Below are 25,421 nucleotides of genomic sequence, written 5' to 3'. Positions count from 1 at the left end.
TTACGTCTGGTAAATGCAGGCATAACGCCTGCTGTTACCAGCATAAGAGTTTAAAAAAGTAAAAAAGAATATTTTTTTCCACTCATTTATAATTTTAAAATACTTAAAAAAAGGTAAGTTTATTTTTAGCCCTGTAAAAAACCTTTAATGAGTTGTTCTTTTAAAAATAACTTTTGTTTAAAATATTTAATTTAATGTAATTTTAACTCATTTTAAAAACGTGATTAAAAAATATTATTTAATGTTTTGATGTGTTTTTGGGGTGATCTCCATTCATACTTTTGACGGGTCTATCTGTCAAAAGTATGAAGGGAGATTCCCTTCTCTTATTGGCTCGCCTGGCCCACGTGATCCCAGGGACGCTTGCGAACTGCATGCGCCCCTGGGATATGTGGGCCCTGCGCATTTCGACTGTGGAGAGGCCCAGGATCGGAAGTGTCCGGACTCGGGAGCCCTCAGGTAAGAGCGTAGATTTTTTCCCGATAGGAGGCATCCGCACGCAGGAAATTACAGGCCAATGTTTATCCCTCAATCAACATCACTAAAACAGATTCTCTGGTATCAACATCACTAAAACAGATTCTCTGGTCATTATCACATTGCTGTTTGTGGGAGCTTGCCGTGCACAGGTGTTTCCTTTAATACAACAGTGACTACACCTCAAAAGTACTTTATTGGGACGTCTTAAAAGGCACTATATAAATGCAAGTCTTTCTTTCTTTATTTACTCAAAAATGCAGGATGTCTCGTGATATTTTTTTCAGAGATGTTTAAAGAGAAGAATTGAACCGGGTGAAGTTGAGAGACTAGTATTCTCAGCAGGTCAGTGTAAGCCTGTATCAGCTGTTGCAGTGGTAAGAAATATAAGAAAAGAAACACTGCAAATAAATAAAGTATTTGGCATAAGAATAGCACAGCATTAGACTGCAACTTCAAGAAGATGAATAGGAACGGTTTTTACTGTAAATAGATTTATTTAGTTATTCGCTTGTTCATTTGTTAAAAATAAATTCACTTAATAATTTAAACTTAAAGCAAGATCTTATGTTGTGATGCTATTGTTAGTCCATGTGCCCTCTCAGGTGGACGTAAACGACGTCATGGAACTATTTAGACGAAGAGGAGGGGGAGTTCTGGCCAATATTCATCCCTCAACCAACATCACTAAAAATAGATTATTTGGTCATTATCACATTGCTGTTTGTGGGACCTTGCTGTGCGTAAAATTGGTTGTCGCGTTTCTAACAACAGTGACTACATTTCAAAAGTAATTACCTGGCTGTGAAGCACTTTGCGATGTCCTGAAGTTGTGAAAGGCGCTAAATAAATGCAAGTCTTTTTTTCTTTATTTGCACATAAATTCCCCATAGTCTCTATGGAACATCTTAAGGTTTATAGCCCAACACAAATCTTTTAGAGGACTTTGCAAAAGAGGATTTCATCAACTACAAGTGGCTTAATGATGCAGGCTCTACTTTGAAAAAAGTACTTGAAATTGTCAAAGTGTGATTGCGGTTCAGAAAAAAATGCACACTCGGCATACCATTCATGAAAAAACCTCCTGTAGCAACAGATTGCCAAAAAAGTAATTCATCAACTACGGTACAGAGTACCCATCATTCAAGCACATCTGACCAATAAGAGGAATTGCCAGCTGTCTTTAAGACTGAAAAGGAGAATTATTAAAAATAAACCATCTTTAAAAAATATCTGGCGTTAAAGAATTATCAGTACATAGTAATAAAATGTTACTTTGTCATTTCTTTTGGGAATTTTGAAAATTCCCACAAAGTAATAAACATGGCTTTCGATGGTGTGTGTGATGCAGCTCTAACATGCAGCACCACAGTGGAGGGACATGGAGTCATGTCCATGGCTGCCACGCTGCTACTTTCCTGAACTTGGCTCATGCCACCAAAGGGAAACTTGGTGGGAGAGTCATTGGTGTTGCTGCTGCAATATGTGGGAGCTTGTGGACATTTTTGTCCAGGGCGACTACATTTGTGGTAAGTGTCTGCGGCTCGAGGAACTTCGGCTCCGAGTTGAGGAGCTGGAGTCCGAGCTGCAGACATTGCGAGACATCAGGGAGGGAGAAAGTTACCTGGACCTTTTGCTCCAGGAGTTAGCCACACCCCTTAGATTAAATACTTTAGAATTGACACGTGGTCAGGGACAGGAGTGTGTGACTGCAAGTGAGGCAGGTACAGGGATCCAGGAGGTAGTATTGCAGGAGCCTCAGTCCCTGCACTTGTCTAATAGATTCGAGGGTCTTGCAACCTTTGTGGACAAGTGCGGGGACAGAGGGGAGGACAAGCAAACTGACCACAGCACCATGGTACAGGAAGCCATTCAAGTGGGGGGAGTAAAAGGGAAGGTGGTTGTAGTAGGCGACGGTATAGTTAGGGGGATAGACACTGTTCTCTGCAGCCAGGAGCGTGAGTCCCGAAGGCTATGTTGCCTACCCGGTGCCAGGGTAAAGGACATCTCCTCCAGGCTGGAGAAGAACGTGGGAGTGGGAGGGGGAGGATCCAGTTGTCGTGGCCCACGTAGGTACCAACGACATAGGTAGGACAAAGAAAGAGGTTCTGCTGAGTGAGTTTGAGCAGCTAGGGACTAAATTAAAAAGCAGAACCACAAAGGTCATAATCTCTGGATAATTACCAGAGCCACGAGCAAATTGGCATAGGGTCAATAGGATCAGGGAGATGAATGCGTGGCTCAAAGATTGGTGTGGGAGAAGCGGGTTTCGATTCGTGGGGCACTGGCACCAGTACCGGGGAAAGAGAGAGCTGTTCCATTGTGACGGACTACACCTGAACCATGCTGGGACCAGAGTTCGTGAATCGAATAACTAGGGAGGTAGATAGGGCTTTAAACTAAATAAGGTGGGGGAGGGTTCCAGTGGAGAGAAATCTAGAATGCTAAAGAGAAAACACAAGGAAGCAGTGCAGGAAAGTGATTGGGGTAAGGATAACCAGATTGTGTCAGGAAGGAACAGAGCATACAAACAAAGGAGTGCACTAACAAATAGGGTCCGGGTAAGAAAAAATGGTAATAAGACAAATAGGGCCATAGTACAAAAAAAGTTAAGATGTCTAAAAATGTTAAAAAGACAAATCTAAAGGCACTGTATCTGAATGCACGAAGCATTAGTAATAAGGTAGATGAATTAACAGCCCAAATAGATGTAAACGGATACGCCTGGCTGAACTTGTTCTCACATTGAACAACTTCTCCTTTGACTCCACTCATTTCCTCCAAATCAAAGGTGTTGCTATGGGTACCCGCATGGGTCCTAGCTATGCCTGCCTTTTTGTGGGATATGTGGAACACTCTTAGTTCCAGTCCTACTCGGGTCCCCTCCCTCACCTCTTTTTCCGGTACATTGATGACTGTATCGGTGCCGTTTCCTGCTCTCGCCCTGAACTAGACAATTTCATTCACTTTGCTTCCAATTTCCAACCTTCCCTCACCTTCACATGGTCCATCTCTGACTCTTCCCTTCCTTGACTTCTCTGTCTCCATCTCTGGGGATAGGTTATTGACAAACATTCACTACAAGCCCACTGACTCCCACAGCTACCTGGACTACACTTCCTCCAACCCCGCCTCCTGTAAGGACGCTATTCCATTCTCCCAGTTTCTCTGTCTCCGCCGCATCTGCTCTGACGATGCCACCTTCTATACCAGTGCTTCCGACATGTCTTCCCTTTTCCTCAACCGAGGATTCCCCTCTACTGTGGTTGACACGGCCTTCGACCATGTCCATTCTATCTCCCGCACTTCTGCCCTCCCTCCCAGAACCACGAGAGTTCCCCTTGTCCTCACCTTTCACCCCACCAGCCTCCACATTCAACGGATCATCCTCCGCCATTTCCGCCACCTCCTGCATGATCCCACCACCAAATGCATCTTCCCCTCACCTCCCCTTTCAGCATTCTGTAGGGACCGCTCCCTCCGCGGCACCCTAGTCCACTCCTCTATCACCCCCAGCACTCCTTCCCGTGCAAGCGCAGGAGATGCAACACATGCCCTTATACCTCCCCCCTTCCCACTGTCCAGGGCTCCAAACACCCCTTCCAGGTGAAACAGCGATTTACTTGTACTTCTTGCAATTTAGTATACTGTTTTCGCTGCTCACGATGTGGTCTCCTTTACATTGGGAGAGACCAAACGCAGATTGGGTGACCATTTTGCGGAACACCTCCGTTCAGTCCGTAAGGGGGACCCCGAGCTTCCGGTCGCCTGTCACTTTAATTCGCCGCTCCATTCCCACTCAGACCTCACTGTCCTCGGCCTCTTGCATTGTTTCACGGAAGCTCAGCGTAAGCTCGAGGAACAGCACCTCATCTTTCGATTAGGCACTTTACAGCCCTCTGGACTCAACATAGGGTTCAACAATTTCAGATCATAACCTCGGCCCCCATCATATATATATTTTTTATTATCCACACTTTTTGTTTGTGCCTTTTTTTCTTCCCCCCCACATGGCAGCTGTCTTTCATTCTGCCAGCGCAATTCATACTTCATCTAGAGCCATCCTTTGTTTCTTAACCTGTCCCATTACCATCTCCTCTTGCCTTGAATATCTCTTAATGTCCCTTAACCTCTCCTGCCTTCCATCCTATCACAGACCTTCCATTTTTGTTCTTTTATGCCCTCCCACATTTCCCAGCCCCAAAACTGGCTTTAAAATCTGTTGCTTTTCCTGCTCTTTTCCAGTTCTGACGAAAGGTCTTCGACCTGAAACGTTAACTCTGTTTCTCTCTCCACAGATGCTGCCTGGCCTCCTGAGTTTTTCCAGTGTTTTCTGTTGTTATTTTAGGGAACAGGCTATCCTAGGTTGGGTATTGTGCAATGAGAAGGGGTTAATTAATAATCTTGTTGTGCGGGGTCCTTTAGGGAAGAGTGACCTAACATGATAGATTTCTTCATTAAGATGGAAAGTGAAGAAGTCCAATCCGAAACTAGGGTCCTAAATCTAAACAAAGGAAACGACGAAGGTATGAGGAGGGAGTTGGCTATGATAGATTGGGGAGCTTCATTAAAAGGTATTATGGTGGATAGGCAATGGCTAACTTTTACGGAACGAATGCATGAATTGCAACAGTTATACATTCTTTTCTGGCTCAAAAACACAAAAGGAAAAGCGGCCCAACCATGGCTAACAAAAGAAATTAAGGATAGTCGTCTTCTTCTTAGGCAGTCCCTCGGAACCGAGGATGACTTGCTTCCACATTAAAAATGAGCTCGCAGGTGACTGATTAGTCCAATGCGGGACCTACAGTCTCTGTCACAGGTGGGGCAGACGGTGGTTGAAGGGGCGGGTGGGTGGGGTGCTTGGGTTGACGTGCACTCCTTGCGCTGCCTGCGATTGGCTTCCGCTTGCTCCCAGCGAAGAGACTCTAGGTGTTCGGCGCCTTCCCGGATGCTTCTCCACTTTGTGCGGTCTTGGGCCAGGGATTCCCAGGTGTCGGTGGGGATGTTACACTTTTTCAAGGAGGCTTTGAGGGTGTCCTTGAAGCGTTTCCTCTGCCCACCTGGGGCTCTCTTGTCGTGCCGGAGCTCAGAGTAGAGCGCTTGTTTTGGGAGTCTCGTATCGGGCATGCGGGCAATGTGACCCATCCATCGGAGCTAATTGAGCGTGGTCAGAGCTTCGATGCTGGGGATGTTGGCCTGAGCAAGAACACTGACGTTGGTGCGCCTATCCTGCCAATGGATTTGCAGGATCTTGCGGAGGCAGCGTTGGTGGTACCTCTCCAGTGCTTTGAGGTGCCTGCTGTACATGGTCCATGTCTCTGAGGCATACAGCAGGGCAGGTATCACTGCTGCCCTGTAGACCATGAGCTTAGTGCTGGGTTTGAGGTCCTGGTCTTCAAACACTCTCTTCCTCAGGCGACCGAAGGCTGCACTGGCACACTGAAGGCGGTGTTGGACTTCGTCATTGACGTCTATCCAAAAGTAAGGATAGTATTAGATCCAAAGAGGAGTCATGTAAAGTTGCCAGAAAAAGTAGCAAGCCTGAGGATTGGGAGCAGCTTAGAATTCAGCAAAAAAGGACCAAGAGATTGATTAAGAGGGGAAAAATAGAGTAAACTTGCAAGAGTAAACTTGCAAGGAACATAAAAGCGGATTGTAAAAGCTTCTACAAGTATGTAAAAAGAAAAAGATTAGTGAAGACAAAGTAGGTCCCATACAGTCAGAAGAGAATTTATAATGGGGAACAAGGAAATGGCTGAGCAATTAAATAAATACTTTGGTTCTGTCTTCACGGAAGAGGGCACAAATAACTTCCCAGAAATGCTAGGGAACCAAGGGTCTAGTGAGAAGGAGGAATTAAAGGAAATTAGTATTAGTTAAAAAAATAGTGCTGGAGAAATTAATGGGACTGAAAGCCGATAAATCCCCAGGGCCTGATAATCTGCATCCCAGGGTACTAAACGAGGTAGCCATGGAAATATTGGATGCATTGGTTGTCATCTTCCAAAATTCTATAGATTATAGTTCCTGTAGATTGGAAGGTGGCAAATGTAACCCCACTATTTAAAAAAGGAGAGAGAAAACGGAACTACAGACCAGTTAGCCTAACATCAGTAGTAGGGGAAATGCTAGAGTCTATTATAAAGGACTAGCTGAAGTGCCCGGCGGTGCCGAGGCTTTTTCGAGGGCATGTTGTTGTTGGAAGAGAGAGAGAGAGAGAGAGCGACTGGGGGGAAGAGAGAGAGCGACTGGGGGGAAGAGAGGGAGGGGAGGGGGGAGGGGGAGGGGAAGGGAGGGCGGAGGGGAAGGGAGGGCGGGGGGGAGGGGAGGGGGAGGGCGGGGAAGGGAGGGAGGGGGAGGGCGGGGAAGGGAGGGAGGGGGAGGGCGGGGAAGGGAGGGAGGGGGAGGGCGGGGAAGGGAGGGCGGGGGGATGGGGGAAGGGAGGGAGGGGGAAGGAAGGGAGGGAGGGGGAAGGGAGGGCAGGGGAGGGGAAGGGAGGGCGGGGGGGAGGGGAGGGAGGGCGGGGGGGAGGGGAGGGAGGGCGGGGGGGGAGGAAGGGAGGGAGGGGGGGGAGGAAGGGAGGGAGGGGGGGAGGAAGGGAGGGAGGGGGGAAGGGAGGGCAGGGGGGAGGGAGGGAGGGCGGGGGGGAAGGGCGGAGGAGGGGAGGGGGGATGGAGGGCGGGGGGGAGGGAGGGCGGCGGGCGCCCCCCCCCCCGAGGGTCGCGGCCCCCGACCCCCCCCCCCCGAGGGTCGCGCCCCCCCCCCCAAGAGGTGAAGACCGCCGATTGCGCGCGCAGCAGGAGCTGAGACGCGGCGTCTCTCTCGGCCGGCGGGCCCGGTTGCCAGGGCAACCGTGACGCTGACCAAGCCAGAGAGAGAGACGCCGCGTCTCAGCTGCTCCTGCGCGCGCGGCCCCCCCCCCCCCCCCCCCCCCCGAGGGTCGCGGCCTCCCCCCCCCCCCCCCGAGGGTCGCGGCCGCCCCCCCTCCCCCCGAGGTGAAGACCGCCGATTGCGCCCGTTGCCAGGGTAACGCTGGACGCTCAGCAAGCCCCGGCAGAGAGAGACGTCTCAGCTCCTGCTGCGCGCGCACCCTAGCGGCGCTGGGCTGAGGCTCGGCCCTCCAGCCTTCGAGTGGGGCCGGGAGGTGCCTAGCTCGGGCGTGGGTGCGGAGGAGACGCCGAGGCTTCTAGGCCTACCTGGAAAAACGGGGAAAGGTAGGAAAATTAATGAGATTAGATAAGTTAATTACTTTCTAAATCATTTTTTTAAAAAACAATATGTGTTTTAAAAGCAACGTTTTTTTTTAAGACGCAGAAAGCGGGAAAAAGAAAGGAAAAGTTTGGAATCAAGATGGCGGCGACTCACCTCGGTTCAGAACGATAAAGCCCGGCCACACGCGCACCGATTGGCCCGGCGGCACACGCCAGCAACCCGGCGTACGATTGGTCGAGCTCGAGGTCACTCTGTTGCTAATGAGCGGATAATGAGATGCTAATGAGCGGAATGTTGAAGGTTTTTGGGATACCGCGGGCGCAATTTTAGCCCGGCCGAAACGTAAATACGCTTAAAACCGTCTCGGAAGCGTAAGCTTTCTTTGGAGGTAACGCGCGCGTAGGTACGCCCTGTAACTTTCGAGTGCATACCCGCAACGCACACGCGATGACAGACAGATAGAAAGACAGAATGACAGAAGTACCGATTTATATATATATAGATGTGATAACAGGACACTTAGAAAATATCAACGGGTTTAGACAAAGTCAACATGGATTTATGAAAGGGAAATCATGTTTGACAAACCTACTGGAGCTTTTTGAGGATGTAACTGGTAGAATAGATAAGGGAGAGCCAGTGGATGTGGTGTATTAGGATTTTCAGAAGGTCTTTGATAAAGTCCCACATAAGAGGCAAGTGTGCAAAATTAAAGCACATGGGATTGGGAATAATCATGGAAACGTATAAAATTCTGACAGGGCTAGACAGGCTAGATGCAGGGAGGATGTTTCCCCTGGCTGGGGATCTAGAACAAGGGGTCACAGTCTCAGGATACAGGGTAGGACATTCAGGACTGAGATGAGGAGAAATTTCTTCACTCAGAGGGTGGTGAACCTGTGGAATTCTCTACCCCAGAAGGCTTTGGAGGCCAAGTCACTGAATATATTTAAGAAGGAGATATATAGATTTCTAGACACAAAAGGCATCAAGGGGTATGGGGGGAGAGCGGGAATATGGTATTGAGATAGAGGGCTCGATTTTCCCAGCACCAAGGAGGCGGGTTTGGAGGCGTGCTAGTTGTTAAAATCGCCAAAACTGGCGGGCGGGCCCTTTCCCGCCTCCATCCCGCCTCCGAGCAATTTTCTCAAGTGCGTGTTTTCTGACCCGCTTTCCATCCCGCCTCCAAGAGGCGCAATAGGCCCTTAACAACCACTTAATTGCCTCTATAATCCCATTTTGAGAGGCCTTTCCGATTTTAACACATTTCCCCCATCCTACACGCCTCCTCTGGAACATGCCATGTAATCCTGGCAGCCTCACTAGTGGATTGCTTACGAACAGCTGCAGCTCCACCATTACATAGGAGTTTTCACCGATGACCATTTGCAGGTGGCAGAACTTTGTTGTTTCAGGTCTGGGGGAACTTTTAGCAGGCATACTCAGTGTTGTGGAAGTTTGGAGCCTGACACCCATCTCCAGTGTGACCTCCTTGGAAACCCCTCTCCCCACCTTGACTAAGCACTTCCTCAACTGAGGCATATACCAGAACCATTGCGACCATTTAATTACTTTCCTCCTGGACATCAGATTCGGATGAAGACCAGCCGCGGCAGCAGCAGAACCATGAGCAACAGCAGCAGGAACATCAACAGGAGCGCCAAGTTGCTAGTCACCCACCTGAAGATGCACAGGCCAGAAGGCGACAGAGCGCCACCATATTGCTGCCCGGGATGCAAGGGACGCACTCATCCTGGCCAGATTTGCTTAACCTGCACAAATCAAACACTTTAGTCTCGCTCCTTCTTACCAGATCATCGACAATGGAGAAGAACCTATGGAATCCTATCACTCTGACCACCATTCTGATAATCGCAAGGCACCCTAAGCCCTCAATGTGAAAGTCCCATTTGCAAAATGACACAGGCCACAACTTCAACAGTTTGCCATCAAAACACTTTATGATACAATCACAATGATGGCTGGTCCAAAAACAAAACAGCACAGCCCCCAAGTGACCGAGGGCTTTGCTGTGGCATGGTCGTGAGCGCGCTTGGAGAGGAGCCCCCACTTCCTTGTTGTCTGCCACCAACATCCCTCTTATGGGTCAGCCCCACTTCAGAGGTAGCAAGTGGCTTGACAGCATCTTGCTGCACTGCAGGGGGGCCATGAGGACCCATTTCTGCACTGGAAGTCCTACTCCAGAGGACTTGCATGAAAGTCTGCTTTGTTTGCCCAATAGCTGACCATCGCTCAAGAGATGTCATTCTATTCTGAACAATGACCATGTTTTCAATACCCTTGCGACTAAGCTCCTCCATGGACCATGGAAGGAGTGTAGTGAATGCATAGCATAGATGCTTAGACGGATACAAAGGACCATCCCTGTGTGTTGTAAGTAGTTGTTGTCATGTCATCACAGTGATACGAAGTGTGAGGGCTGCATGGTCGAATAGTTAAGTGAATGTGACCATAGAGAGAGAGGGAATGGGTAAGGGTGCAGGGATGTAAGTGTCAAGTGGGATGTGGAGGAAGAGGTTGGCAAAGCAGAGTGCTGGTGAGGAGAGGCGATGGGGATCAAATTGAGGGTGATGGGAAAGTCATACTCACTTTTCCGGTGCGGAGAAGGTCATGAAACCTCTTCCTGCATTGCAGCCAGGTTCTGCGGCTCATTGAAATGGAGTTGACAACCTGGGCCACTTGTAGCCACACAGCTTTTGTCTGCTGGGGTGGCTTTTTTCTCCCTGAGGAAGGGAACAGCACCTCCTTATTACAGCTGGCTCCGTACACCAGAGCTTGGAGGGAGGGTTCATCAAACCGAGGAGCACACTTTTGCTTGATCATTGACATTTTCCACAATTCAACTCCTTCATATAAATTGCAGAGCCTTTGCAGTCTCCAGAAGAATCAAGGCTGATTGCAGGCCTTAAATCCAACAGCATTGATGACATCATCGGAGACGACTTTCAGGATGGAAAGACTAAGTGGGTCAGAGGTTCCCACACACTGGAAATCAATTGCCCAATTAAGGGAAAATCGCATATTTTTCCCACATCAAATTGGAGTCGGTGGCTAACACGAAAAGCGGCTGACATGCCCCCAGCCCACACCAATGGCAAAATCGAGCCCATAGGATCAGCCATGATCATATTGAATGGCAGAGCAGGCTCGAAGGGCCGAATGGCCTACTCCTGCTCCTATTTTTCTATGTTTCTATGTTATGCACCTTCCCGTGTTGGCTCAAAGGAGACTTAACTCTTGGCAAGAAGTAGTGTATGGCCCAAGGAAAAAATAACGAGAAAAATAAAAGGAGGGGCGACTCCCCTTATATAAACCCACGCCAAAAAAAAACCCAATCCTTTTCACTCTTGGTCATTTTGTGGTAAGTTTTGCAGTTGGAGATATTGGACAGAATTATCCTCTAATGAATATTATCCAGATAAATCGAGCTGCTCCTTCATGACCCCTAATTGTGTGGCTGCAATGAGAGCCAAATGGGTTTGAGTTAGGACCTTTTCTCCAATGACTAAACACCAGCAATGCAAATATACAACATGGCCGTGTTTGACTAATGCGTGGCCATTTTCTGAGTGATGGCAGACATTCTTTTGCAGTGCATGATGCAAGTTTATTATTCACAACAGTAATACTGGCCGGAATTTTCTGGGGTCCATGTGGGCAGGATCGGAGGCGGGTCAGGTGGGAAATTTGAAATAAGTTGCAGCAGGTCAAGAACCCGCCGTAATCCCGCCCCCATGTGCCTTTCCCTCAGGCGTGTTTGCCGGTACGGCAGCGACCCGAACGGCAGAGGCGGGCAACCTAATTCAAATCATTATCAGTTTGTTATCAGACCCTGACATGCTTTTTTTTAGCCTACCTTTCAAATTGTCCTGGCTGACCATGGGATTCACGCAGCTCGGGAACCATTTCTGTCAACCTGAGGCGGGAGCCGAGTGGCCATTGATCCAGCTGATTAGTTGACAGCATGAAATGTACTATAAAAGCTCCCACCTCACAGCTGATCACTTTCCTCAGGAAGCTGTTGCTGACTGCATTCCCAGCACAGATTTAGCTTTCTACAGGCTGCAAGTGTTTGTAGCAAATTCGCCATCCAGTCTCATCTCATTGGTAGAACCTATCACACCAATTGACAGATTGCTTCTCTCATCTCTACTTGACCTGCCATCTATTCCATCAGCGCACAGCCTCTTCAGAGGATGAGGAGCAGGAGGAGGAGGAGCAGCATCAGCTAGAAGACGAGGAGGAGCAGGAGCTGGAGGAACCTGCGGCCCAGATCCCACCAGCACCCGAGCACATTGCTGCCTGGGAGGCCAGGGATGGCCTCATCATGGCCAGATTTACTTAACTTTATGCAGTACACCCATATGGCTGCCACATGCGGTGCCAGGTTGGCACCACCCCACAGCAACACCATAAAGCATCCCTACAATGACAAAGCCATTCCTTTCACACTGACCACCATTGCTGGAGGTACTGTTACGTCTCACCATTCACTGCAACACACTAAGCCACTTCCAAAGGTGCACATAAATTTGTCCAAGTGGTGAAAATACAGATATTTATGTTTGAGATCACATTAACGGAAACTTGACATTAACATTGAATAAAAGTGGCTACTCTTGTGAATCTACTTGTGTGTCATCTTTCTCTTACGTGTGCTTCTACGAGGTACTATCCCTGTGACTTCAGCAGAGGTAGAGGCAGCCTACTCACTTCCCAGCTGCGACTGCTTAGGCACTCCTGGCAGACGTCCTCTGGGTTTTGGAGCCTGTGATGGATGGCCCTGCCAAAGTCTGCTCCTCCTGCAACTGTACAGGGGCAGACTCAGCTATCGCTGTCCGAGGAGGCATCTTGGACTCTGACTGAGGGGGTGGCAACGGGGGAGAAGTGTAAGCACTTTGAGAGGAGCCCACACTTCCATGTCCCCTCTCACCGTCATCCCTTTCATGGGCCATCCACACTTCCCTGCTAGCAAGGAGCTGGAGAGCACCTTGCTGCACATCAGTGGGGCTATGAGGACCCATATCTGCGCTGACGTCCTTCCTAGATAGGAGGTCTATGAGCCTCTGCTATCTATTCCCCATAGATAGCGGCTCGATGCAGGTGGCCATCCTTTCCATGGAAAAGCCTACAGTTGCCATCGCCTGCAACATGGTGGTGCTCATGTTGGAGATGGACTCCTCCATTCTGTGAACATTTGCAGACATCATGCTTGCAAAACCCGTCAGAGCCCCCTGCACTTCTTCCTGCACCTCCAGGATCACCCTCTTTCTGGATGGCCCCAGAGACTCAGCGTCTGCATGCAGCTGAGCAGAGCTGGGAGCGTCCTGCGCCCTCCGGCGAGGAGTCGTCTTGCTCTTCTTCCTGGACAGTAGGGGGTGGGGGTGGGGGGGGGGGGGGGCTCTTGATGGACCTGTGGGAGAGTAAAGAGTTGAGTTAGGTATTTCATATCAAGATTAGGTACAGATACCATTATGCACATGATGACCATTCAATGGCTGATGACATCAGACCCAATATGAGTGACTGATGTATGCCATGTAGCTGTATGATATATAATTCTGTCACCAGGTTGTTGAGATGTCTCCCACCTCCAGCTGCTCAGTGACTCTGGATACTTCTAATGCAGCCTCCTCTGCTGTTGACGGTGGCAAATGATGGGGGGCCACTTCCATTTCTCTCCCTCTTATTGTGGGCACTCTTTTCCTGCAAGGAGGCAAAGATGAGAAGGTTGAGTGAGAGTGATGGCTGAATGTAAGGAATGGATGGGTTACATCTTCAGAGGGAGCCTATGATGTATTGGGGTGGCAATGCCAAGTGGCCTCCTTGTGCGTCGTTAGTTTGTATGATTCCATTAGGATGAGGGTGAGTGTGAGGTCGGGCTAGTCAGATGGGGATGTGATAATGTAGATGGAGAGAGAGGGATGGGTGGAGATGCAAGGTATGTTGGTGTGAGTAAGGATATACAGGAGTAGGGTTGGGAAGGCAGAGTGATGTGGATGTGATGAGAGGCACAGCAGGGTGAAGTTGAGTGTGGCTTTGTACTCACCTTTCCTGAACTAATAAGATCACTGAAACATTTCCAGCACTGCACCCAAGTCCTCCTCACCACATCTCTGCTGTTGACCTCCTCTGTAATTTGGAGGCAGGCTCGTTTTGTCTCCTGGGGAGGTCTCTTCCGCCCATTTGAAAGGAAGAGGACATTCCTGCGTGCTCTGACTCACTCCACAAGCATATGGAGGGAGTCATCGGAGAACCTGGGTGCAGCCCTTTGCCTCTGTGCAGTCATGTTTCCAAGTGTTTGGAACAATCAAAACCTCCAGTGCAGTGACTGCACACTCCTAGATGAACTTTCAAAAGCAATGTGGCCATGGCTCCTTTAAATATCCCAGCTGACAACGCGTCATTGATGACGTCATCACACCCACACCATTTAATTCGGCCGGGTAATGCTCAGGGTGGGCTTAATAGGCCCCATTAGTGCAACGTCCATTTCTGCAGCGGGATGGAAGCAAGAACGGGGTCGCGATCTGCCACGGCAACTGCCCGCACCGGACCCGCTCAGGTAAAGAAAATTCCGGCCACTGTGTCTGTTTCTTTATAAGCCTAGCTCTAATATTAACCTCCTCAATGTCTAGTTCTCCTCCTCAATGCCCGACTCTAATTTCACTAAAATTGACTCCTTAACATTCAGTTTGTGGCTTGAAATGTTGATTTCAACTAAGTTCTCACTGCATCCCTGTATTTTTATTCCCTTTCTACCATATTGGGAGCCAGACTCTTTTTGTCTGTCGTGCTGAAGACTTGTGTTCCAGCACTAGCTGTGCCTCTAGCCAAGCTGTTCCAGTATAGCTATAACATTGGCATGTATCCAACAATGTGGAAAACTGCCCAGTTAGGTCCTGTCCACAAAAAGCAGGACAAATCCAATCTGGCCAATTTACACCCCATCAGTCTACTCAATCATCAGCAAAGTGATGGAAGGTGTCGTCGACAGTGTTATCAAGCAGCACTTACTCACCAATAACCTGCTCACTGATGCCCAGTTTGGGTTCAGCCAGGACTACTCGGCTCCAGACTTCATTACAGCCTTGGTCCAAACATGGACAAAAGAGCTGAATTCCAGAGGTGAGGTAAGAGTGTCTGCCCTTGACATCAAAGCAACATTTGACCGGGTGTGGCATCAAGGAGCCCTAGTAAAACTGAAGTCAATGGGAATCGGGGGGGAAAACTCTCCACTGGCTGGAGTTATACCTAGCACAAAGGAAGATGGTTGTGGTGGTTGAAAGTCAATTATCACAGCCCCAGGACATCGCTGCAAGAGTTCCTCAGGCAGTGTCCTAGGCACAACCATCTTTAGCTGCTTCATCAATGGCCTTCCCTCCATCATAAAGTCAGAAGTGGAGGTGTTCGCTGATGACTGCAGTGTTCAGTGCCATTCACAAGTCGTCAGATAATGAAGCAATCCATGTCCGCATGCAGCAAGACCTGGACGACATTCAGGCTTGGGCTGATAAATGGCAGGTAACATTCACACCACACAAGTGCCAGGCAATGACTATCTCCAACAAGCGAGTGTCTAACCACCGCCCCTTGACATTCAACGGCATTACCATCGTCAAATCCCCCACCATCAACATCCTGGGGGTCACCATTGACCAGAAACTTAACTGGACCAGCCACATAAATACTGTGGCAACAAGAGTAGGTCAGAGGCTGGGTATTCTGCGGTGAGTGTCTCACCTCCTGTCTCCCCAAAGCCTTTCCAACATCTACAAGGCACAAGTCAGGAGTGTGATGGAATACTCTCCACTTGCCTGGATGAGTGCAGCTCCAACAACCCTCAAAAAGCTCAACACCATCCAGGACAAAGCAACCCCTTGATTGGCACCCCATCTACCACCTTAAACATTCACTCCGTCCACCACCGGCGTACCGAGGCTGCAGTGTGTACCATCTACAAGATGCACTGCAGCAACTCGCCAAGGCTTCTTCCACAGCACCTCCCAAACCCGCGACCTCTTCCACCTAGAAGGACAAGGGCAGCAGGCACATGGGAACACCACCACCTCCAAGTTCCCCTCCAAGTCACACACCATCCTGACTTGGAGGTATATCGTCGATCCTTCATCGTCGCTGGGTCAAAATCCTGGAACTCCCTCCCTCACAGCACTGTGGGAGTACCTTCACCACACGGACTGCAGCAGTTCAAGGCGGCGGCTCACCACCACCTTCTCAAGGGCAACTAGTGATCGGCAATAAATACTGGACTTGCCAGCAATGCCCACATCCCAGGAACGAATATAAAAAATAATAAAGAACATACCTCTATTAGGACTCATTTCCAAAAAAATTAACTTCTAAGAGCAAAGGCTTGAAAGACTTACATTTATATAGCACCTTTCATGACGTCAGGTCGTCCCAAAGCGTTTTACAGCCAAGGAAGTACTTTTGAAGTGTAGTCACTGTTGTAATGCAGGAAATGTGGCAGCCAATTTGTGCACAGCAAGGTCCCCACAAACAGCAATGGGATAAGTGGCCAGATAATCTGTTTTAGTGATGTTGATTGAAGGATAAATATTGTCCAGGACACCGGGGAGAACTTACTTGTTCTTCGAAATAATGCCATGGGATCTTTTACGTCGGCCTGAGAGGGCAGATGGGGCCTCGGTTTAATGTCTCATCTGAAAGACGGCACATCTGACAGTGCAGCACTCCCTCAGCACTGCAATGAAGTGTCATAAGAACATAAGAAATAGGAGGAGTAGGCCATTCGGCCCCTCGAGCCTGCTCCGCCATTCAATAAGATCATGGCTTATCTGATCTTGGCCTCAACTCCACTTTCCCGCCCGATCTCCATATCCCTTGATTCCCTCAGAATCCAAAAATCTATCTATCTCAGCCTTGAATATACTCAAAGACTCAGCATTCACAGCCCTCTGGGGCAGAGAATTCCAAAGAATCACAACCCTCTGAGTGAAGAAATTCCTCCTGATCTCAGTCTTAAATGGCCTACCCCTTATCCTGAGATTATGCCCCCTAGTTCTAGACACTCCAGCTGGGGAAACAACCTCTCAGCATCTACCCTGTCAATCCCCTTCAGAATCTTGTATGTTTCAATGAGATCACCTCTCATTCTTCTAAACTCCAGAGAGTATAGGCCCATTCTACACAATCTCTCATCATAGGACAGCCCTCTCATCCCAGGAATCAATCTAGTGAATCTTTGTTGCACCACCTCCAAGGCAAGCATATCTTTCCTTAGATAAGGAGACCAAAACTGTACACAGTACTCCAGGTGTGGTCTCACCAAGGCCCTGTACAATTGTAGCAAGACTTCCTTACTCTTATACTCCAACCCCCTTGCAATAAAGGCCAGCATGCCATTTGCCTTCCTTATTGCTTGCTGTACCTGCATGCTAGCTTTCTGCCTGTTCCCCATAACCCTTGACTCCCCTAGTTCAAAAATCTGTCCATCTCAGCCTTGAATATATTCCACAGCTCTCTGGGGTAGAGAATTCCAAAGATTCACGACTCTCTGAGAGAAGAAATTCCTGCTCATCTCCGTCTTAAATTGGCGAGCCCTTATTCTGAAACTATGCCCCTGCAACACATAAACCAGACTACAGCCTGGTTTATGTGCTGTAGTCTGTGGAGTGTGACTTGAACCCACAACCTTCTGAGCTGTGGCTAACTTCTAGCTAACTAATCAGTGAAATTTCCTCGTCATTTTTCACCTGGCTTTGAATTAACATCAATTATTAGCCGAGGTATAGAATATAAGAGCAGGGAGGTTATGCTTGAACTGTATAAAACACTAGTTAGGCCACAGCTAGAGTACTGCATACAGTTCTGTCACCACATTACAAGGATGTTGCCAGTACTGGAGAATTTTACCTTTGAGGAAAGATTGGATCGGCTGGTGTTGTTTTCTTTGGAGCAGAGAAGGTTATGGGGAGGCTTAATTGAGGGGTTTAAAATCATGAGGGACCTAGATAGAGTGGACAGGAAGGAAATATTTCCCTTAGCAGAGAGATCAATAACCAGGGGGCATAAATTTAAAGTAATTGGTAGAAGGATTAGAGGGGAGTTGAGGAGAACTTCTGTGCTGTAAATTTCTATGATTCTATGAGAACACCTGTCCAGCCCGATTCCTGGAAGTCAGTTTGGTTAATTGATAAAATGTTCGAAAAACTAACCTTTGTTCCAATGTCACAGACATCAATTGGATCATTATCACCACAACAGTTTGTAGAGGGATCCTTGTGACAGGGATCTTCCCAAGTCTGTTGAGGCAAAAAAAAACATTTGAATGTTAAAGATTTAAATCAAACATGGAATGCTCTTCCAATGATCATGGCGCACATTCTCGTGTAGCTGTAAGCAAAACATTGGGTTTTAATTCTAATGGAAAAACAGACGGATTCACGGAATGCAAAACACCACGGAAAATCCCAGGATTCAATATAATAAAAATTTGACTAATTTAGTTAGTGGCCATGGTTATAAGCCATGCATACACACCAGAAAGTCTCGGGTTCAATACCTGATCTGTGTTGAGTTAATTGATCTTAGCCGTGGCAATTTGGGTGCCACAAGATGCTTCAAAGCTCCTGAAGGAAGGGAGGAATCAGAGTAGATTCCCATTCTTGATTAGTATTCAGAAACTGTCGTGTGTGGATATTGGATAAGGGCAGGGTGTGATGCATTCCATGGTTTGACAAGCTGCCAACACTTACTGCCTAGACTCAATATGAAGAATGGCCACTTGAATGAGGTAGCAGAGGGTGGTCAACCCAGATTTCACAAGAGTCCAGAGGGAGAAATTGCCCCAAAATATCTTTATAGACAAACTGAGGAGGTGACCTTATAGGCATACAAGTTAATTTATGATGTAGGAAATAGAAACCTGGAACCCTACTTCATTAAACAGGGCCTTGTGATCATATCAAAATTAAAATAAAATGATATCAAAAGGCAAAAATCACACCGATTACCAAATCACTTGCACAGTTCAGGTATGGATTCATATTACATTTATCAGTCATTAACCAGCCTTCGCATTCTAACATTTTGTTTGCACATTCTCACTTCAACAATTTGATTTATTTTTATATTCCTTTGTTTTACTTTCTCAATCTGCTTTATAAACATTTATATAAATGTCTGATATTTCAATAGGATGTGACAACATTTCTGATGGATCCACAGGACACGGAAAGATGTCTGATATGTCTGTAAGGCATGGAAACTGCCCCATGTCTGCAAGAAATGGGAAAAGTCTGACAAGTCTGCGGAGCACAAAGTAGATCAGTTCAAACTGCACATTCACTAAAAAGCAACCAATCAAAAAACATTTAAACACTTATCAAATACACATGACTTCACCATCACACAAAGAAATCCCATTGCAAAAACAAAAGGAAACAACCTTCAAAAAAAGTCTTTGGACTCCATGAGTTTTCCATTTCCTCGTCAACGACAGTTTGTATTAATAAAGTGCCATCAACATAGAAAAATATCCGAAGATGCTTTATGGAGGTGTAATAAGACAAGAATTGATACTGAGCCAAAGAAGAAAATATTAGGAAGGGTGATTAAAAGCTTGGCCACAGAGGCAGGTTTTAAGAAAGGTCTTAATTCTGCCCACCATTTTTGGGATCCTTGGCAATAGAAACAATGAACACATCGACCTATCCTATCCCATTCCCTTCTGTCTCGTATCTCCCCCCATCATATCCTATCCTCTTCCCTCCCGTCTCTTATCCCCTCCCATTATATGTCTATATGAATTACTAAATGGTCACTCTGCTCCCGTCACAGACCTCTCCTCTCTTACCAGCCTCAGGGGTGAAGCCTAAATCCAGCCAGTGATTGTAGGAAAAGTCTATCAGTTTTCCTCTTCCCAACTGGTTGACAGGAACATTGCCAGTGTCTATTGCCACTGTGCTGCCATTATGTATGATCGACAAAATGCACTGCAGCAATTCACCAAGCTTACTTCAATAGAATATTCTTCTTCTGCAGCCTCTACCACCAAGAAGGTTAAGAGCATAGGAATATCATCACCTTCAAGTTTCCCTCCAACTCATACACAATCCTGACTTGGGATGTATATCACAGCCCCCTCATTGTCACTGGGCCAATATTCTTGAATTCCCTACCTTATCTTCTTAGGCAGTCCCTCGGAACCAAGGATGACTTGCTTCCACGTTAAAAATTAATTCTCAGGTGACTGATGAGTCCAATGCAGGAACTACAGTCTCTGTCACAGGTGGGGCAGACGGTGGTTGTGCGGGTGGGTGGGGTGCTTGGGTTGACATGCGCTTCTTGCACTGCCTGCGCTTGGCTTCCGCTTGCTCCCGGCGAAGAGATTCGAGGTGTTCAGCGCCTTCCAGGTCTTGGGCCAGGGATTCCCAGGTGTCAGTGGGGATGTTGCACTTTTTCAAGGAGGCTTTGAGGGTGCCCTTGAAGCGTTTCCTCTGCCCACCTGGGGCTCTCTTGCCACGCCGGAGCTCCGAGTAGAGTGCTTGTTTTGGGAGTCTTGTATTGGGCATGTGGACGATGTGACCTGTCCGTCAGAGCTGATCGAGCGTGGTCAAAGCTTCGATGCTGGGGATGTTGGCCTGAGCAAGAACACTGACGTTTGGTGCGCCTATCCTGCCAATGGATTTGCAGGATCTTGCGGAGGCAGCGTTGGTGGTACCTCTCCAGTGCTTTGAGGTGCCTGCTGTACATGGTCCATGTCTCTGAGGCATACAGGAGGGTGGGTATCACAGCTGCTCTGTAGACCACTCTCTTCCTCAGGCGACTGAAGGCTGCACTGGCACACTGAAGGTGGTGTTGGACTTAGTCATCGACGTCTTCCCTTGTTGACAGTAGGCTCCCGAGGTATGGAAAGTGGTCCACGTTGTGCAAGGCCTTGTCGTGGATTTTGATAATCGGGGGGCAGTACTGTGTGGCGGGGGAAGGGTGGTAGAGGACCTTTGTCTTATGGATGTTTAGTGTAAGGCCCATGCTCTCGTAAGCTTCGGTGAAGGTGTTGACGATGGTTTGGAGTTCGACCTCCAAATGTGTGCAGACGTAAGCGTTGTCTGCATACTGTAATTCGACGACAGAGGATGAGACGACCTTGGATCTGGACTGGAGGCGACGGAGGTTGAACAGTTTCCCGTTTGTTCTGTAAATTAGCTCCATTCCAGCAGGGAGCTTACTGAGGGTGAGATGGAGCATTGCAGCAAGGAAGATCGAGAAGAGCGTCGGTGCAATGACACAGCCTTGCTTGACCCCGGTCCGTACGTGAATTGGGTCTGTGGTGGAACCGTTGCTGAGGATCACGGCTTGCGTGTTGCCGTGAAGCAGGCGGAGGATGGTGACAAACTTTTGAGGGTAGCCGAATTTGAAGAGGACATTCTGTTGTATCTGTGTGTTAATGGAGACACGGAATGCAGGAGTTGGTTTCACAGGTGTTTACTGAACAAAGTCTGGAGGTGAACTAACAGATACAAGACACTATACAGGCTTATATGGCCCGAGTGGCCATTACCGGCATTACAGTACACAGGGAGCCCTTAAAGGCACATAAACCACAATTCCTCCCCTTTTAGACAACCAGTACATAACATTTTATAAGTAATCATTAATTAACATGTTACAAGAACAATAATCTACACATTTGCTGCAGTTAATCAATTATAAGTCAGTCTCTCTGGAGGCTTCCTGACTCGGTCCGGATAACGCCTCAGTGGTGTAGTAGTTTTTGGTGGTGTAGTAGGTTCTTTTGGCAAGGTCGATTCGGCTTGAATGCCAGTGTCGGGTTCATCTGGTTCCAGTATCACCGGATCAGAGGTAGATACTATGGGTATCTCTGCTTCATCATTAGGCGTATAGAGTTGTGGTGTAGGTTGTCCCTTTTCGGATGACTCTATGATCTGGTCAGCATGGCGCCTTATTATGCTTTCTCCAATGTCCACGGTATACATCAGTGGTCCTAGTCGTGTGCAAATAGTTCCAGGCTGCCATTTCTCGGTACGGTAGTCCCGGGCCAAAACTTGTTGACCTATCTGGAAGGTTCTAGTTGGCCTTTCATTCATGCCTTGAAATTGCCGGTTCTCTACGTCCCTTCTGATGTTTGGCTTGATCAAATCCAGCCGGCATCTTAGGCTTCTATTGAAGAACATCATGGCGGGAGTTTGGTTTGTAACCACGTGTTGCATTCCTGTATGCAAACAAGAAGTTATCTACCTTCTGCTGTAGATTTATGTCTTCATTACCCATGGCCTTTATGGCCGCCTTGAAGGTCTGGACAAACCTTTCAGCCAATCCATTGGTGGTGGGATGGTATGGGGCGGACGTGTAGTGCTTAACCCCATTGTTATTTAAGAACTTCCTGAATTCTTCAGACACAAATGGCGGTCCATTATCAGAACAGATCTGTTCAGGCAGCCCATTCCTGGCAAATATGGTCCTTAATACTGTGATGGTTTTTTCCGTGGTGGTGGAGGACATCTTTATTACCTCCGGCCACTTGGAGTGTGCATCAACCGCGATTAAGAACATTGAGTCCATAAATGGACCAGCAAAGTCGATGTGTGCCCTTTGCCATGGAGATGAGGGCCACTCCCATGGATGTAGAGGGGCTTGTGGTGGGGCGTTTTGGACCTTCTGGCATCCTAGGCAGCTCTTGGTCATTTCTTCGATGTCTCCATCGATACCTGGCCACCACACAAACGCTCTGGCTAGGTTCTTCATTTTCACTCCACCCAGATGCCCCTCATGAAGCTCCTTTAGCACTTTATCCTGGAGTTTGGGTGGAATCACCACTCTGGATCCACACATCAAGGTTCCTCGGCACACTGACAGCTGTTCTCTTCTTTGCGAGAATGCTGGCAACAGTGGTTCGCCATGTGCTGGCCATCCCTTCACCATTAAATCGTAGACTCGTGAGAGAGTCGGGTCATTTCTCGTTTCCTTTTCAATGGCAGAATTTGTTACTGGTAGACATTCCACTATGGTTGAGTGGAACGTCTCCACTGGGTCCACTGTAGGTGCCTCTTCTACTGTTGGTAACGGTAGACGCGATAAACCGTCAGCATTCCCATGCTGTTTTGATCCTTTGTATTCTATGTCATATTGGTGTGCCCCTAGGAAAAGGGACCAATTCTGTAGCCTTTGCGCTGTCATAATGGGAACACCCTTTTTAGGGTTGAATATGGAGACGAGGGGTTGATGGTCAGTCAACAAGGTAAATTTTTGTCCGTGTAGGTAATGGTTGAATTTCTTCACTCCCCATACCAGGCTGAGTGCTTCCCTGTCGATCTGGGCATAGTTACGCTCAGCTGAGTTCAATGAGCGTGACGCAAAAGCTATCGGCCGCTCCGAGCCATCAGGGAATCTATGCGATAATACCGCTCCTACGCCGTAAGGGGATGCATCGCACGCCAGTCTGATTGGCAGTGATGGGTTGCAATGAGCCAAAACTTCCTTGGACGTGATCAAGCCTTTGCATTTATGGAAGGCACGTTTACAGTCTTCGCTCCATTTCCAAATTACTCCCGTTTGTAGCAGTTCGTTAAGAGGGTGCAGAAGAGTTGACAAGTTCGGTAAAAATTTATGATAGTAATTTATCAATCCCAGGAACGACCTTAATTGTGAGACATTTTCAGGTGCTGGGGCTTTTATGACCGCTTCAATTTTTTCAGGTGACTTATGCAACCCTTCCTCGTTAATTATGTGGCCACAATATGATATTTGTTTCTGGAAAAATTCGCACTTGGGGCGATTTGCTCATAGGCCCCGTTCTCTCAGCCTAGTGAGCACCTGCTCCAAATTGGCACGGTGCTCGTTGTCGTTTTCTCCTGTTACAAGGATGTCGTCTAGGTAGCATTGAGTCCCCGGAATCCCTTGGAGTACTTGCTCCATAGCTCTTTGCCAGATAGCTGGAGCTGATGCTACTCCGAAAACCAGTCGATTGTACTGGTACAGGCCTTTGTGTGTATTTATCGTGAGATACTTTTTAGAGGCCTCTTCAACCTCCATCTGTAGATATGCCTGTGCCAAGTCAATTTTGGCGAAATGTTTCCCTCCGGATAGTGAGGCGAAAATATCTTCTATCCTCGGAAGAGGATACTGTACCGTGTGAAGGACCGGGTTTACAGTCACCTTGAAGTCCCCACAGATGCGAATTTTTCTCTGTTCTTCAGATTTATCATTATTCAATGTTTTCTTCATGACCGGGACGATGGGTGTTGCACACTCGCTCCAATCTATCTTGGATAATACGCCTGCCTTTTCCAAATTCTCCAGCTCTGCCTCGACTGCTGGACGAATTGCGTATGGCACCGGCCTTGCCTTAAAAAACTTGGGAATTGCTGCATCTTCCACTTTTATTGAGGCGGTGACGCCTTTCAAGGTTCCTAGTTCCTGTTGAAACACTTCCTTGGCGTTGGCCAAGATGTCTTTTAATCGTTCAGATATGACGTCATCATCATTTTTTTTCTTACTGGTCACCGTCAGTGCCTGAATGGAGTGCCAGTCTAAACGTATCTTCCTGATCCATTCACGTCCCAACAGCGGTGGACCACCATCTTGCAGAACGTATAAATACAACTTCTGTATTTCCTTGCCGTTGTATACAACAGGCACCCTTATTTTCCCTTTGGGGTATACTTTCTGCCCCGTATATGTTTTCAAGATAATGGATGTGTCTTTCAAAGGTATATGCGGAAATAGACGCTCGTAATCCCATCGACTTATGACGGTCAGAGCTGATCCTGTATCTAGCTCCATTTTAACTGGGGACCCCGCTATCGTGAGGGTAACCCAAATGGTCTGGTAATCTTCTTTGGCAATTACATTATGTAATTTGAGACAGCTTAGACTCTTGTTTCCGGAGTCGCTATCGCTCTTCTGGTCTTCGGAGCTACTGTCCGTCATCATTTGTACCTTTCTGTACTTTTCCTTATTGATTTTTTTCCTGTCCGTGGATTTTTTGTTTCCAGATCGGCATACACGTGCAATGTGTCCAATCTTTCCGCATTGCCGGCATGCTTTGTCCTTGAACCAGCAGTCCCTCTGGTCATGGGTGGATCTGCCGCAGCGATAACATCTCTCGAAACCCTGTGTCATTTCATGGGTGCCGAAGTCCTGTGGCTTTTGCTGTATCTCTGCAGCTCCTTCGTATGATACAGCCACACTGAAAGCCTTGTCCAGTGTCAAATCTTTCTCAGAAAGTAGCCTTTTCTGTGTTCCTTCACTTAGGAGACCGCAGACAAATTTGTCTCGAAGAGAATCTGCCAGTCCTGCCCCGAATTGGCAGTGCTTTGACAGCTTCTTTAATTCAGTGAGGTAATCAGCGTTACTTTCATTCTTGTGCTGATTCCTCCTGAAGAATTTGAATCGTTCCGCTATCAGCAGCGGTGTTGGGTTTAAGTGCTCCTGTAGGGTATCAACAATCTCCTTAAAATTCTTGTCCTTCGGTTTGGCTGGAGTGATTAAGTTTCATAACAGCCCGTATGTCCTTGCGCCCATTAGATTTAGAAGTACTGATGCCTTATCATCCTCTATTTCATTTGCTGTGCAATATACCTCCACTCTTTCCACATATGTGGTCCAATCCTCTATATCGCTATCGAAAGCAGTAATATTGCCAGTCTTAGGCATCCTGGAAAAAAATGGCGCCTCCCGCGCTTTCCTTTCTTCCCCGCAGA

The 25,421-nt window shown here is 47.8% G+C and overlaps 1 protein-coding gene across 7 annotated transcripts in view; it reads right to left on the bottom strand.

The window, feature by feature from the left end:
* Positions 1 to 25,421, bottom strand: part of LOC147124155 (inorganic pyrophosphatase-like) — a 246,223-nt gene that overhangs the window by 31,029 nt on the left and 189,773 nt on the right. For all 7 annotated transcript variants that reach the window (XM_085982947.1, XM_085982942.1, XM_085982967.1 and 4 more), the window contains one exon: positions 17,913 to 17,999. In XM_085982947.1, the coding sequence (XP_085839073.1) occupies positions 17,913 to 17,999 (87 nt within the window). The remainder of the gene's footprint in view (positions 1 to 17,912; positions 18,000 to 25,421) is intronic.

This window comes from Somniosus microcephalus, chromosome 1 (genome assembly GCF_052327205.1).
Source record: "Somniosus microcephalus isolate GS21.2 chromosome 1, FLI_Smic_1.0, whole genome shotgun sequence".
Lineage (NCBI taxonomy): Eukaryota > Metazoa > Chordata > Chondrichthyes > Squaliformes > Somniosidae > Somniosus > Somniosus microcephalus.
This window is presented reverse-complemented; position numbering and strand designations above follow the sequence as displayed.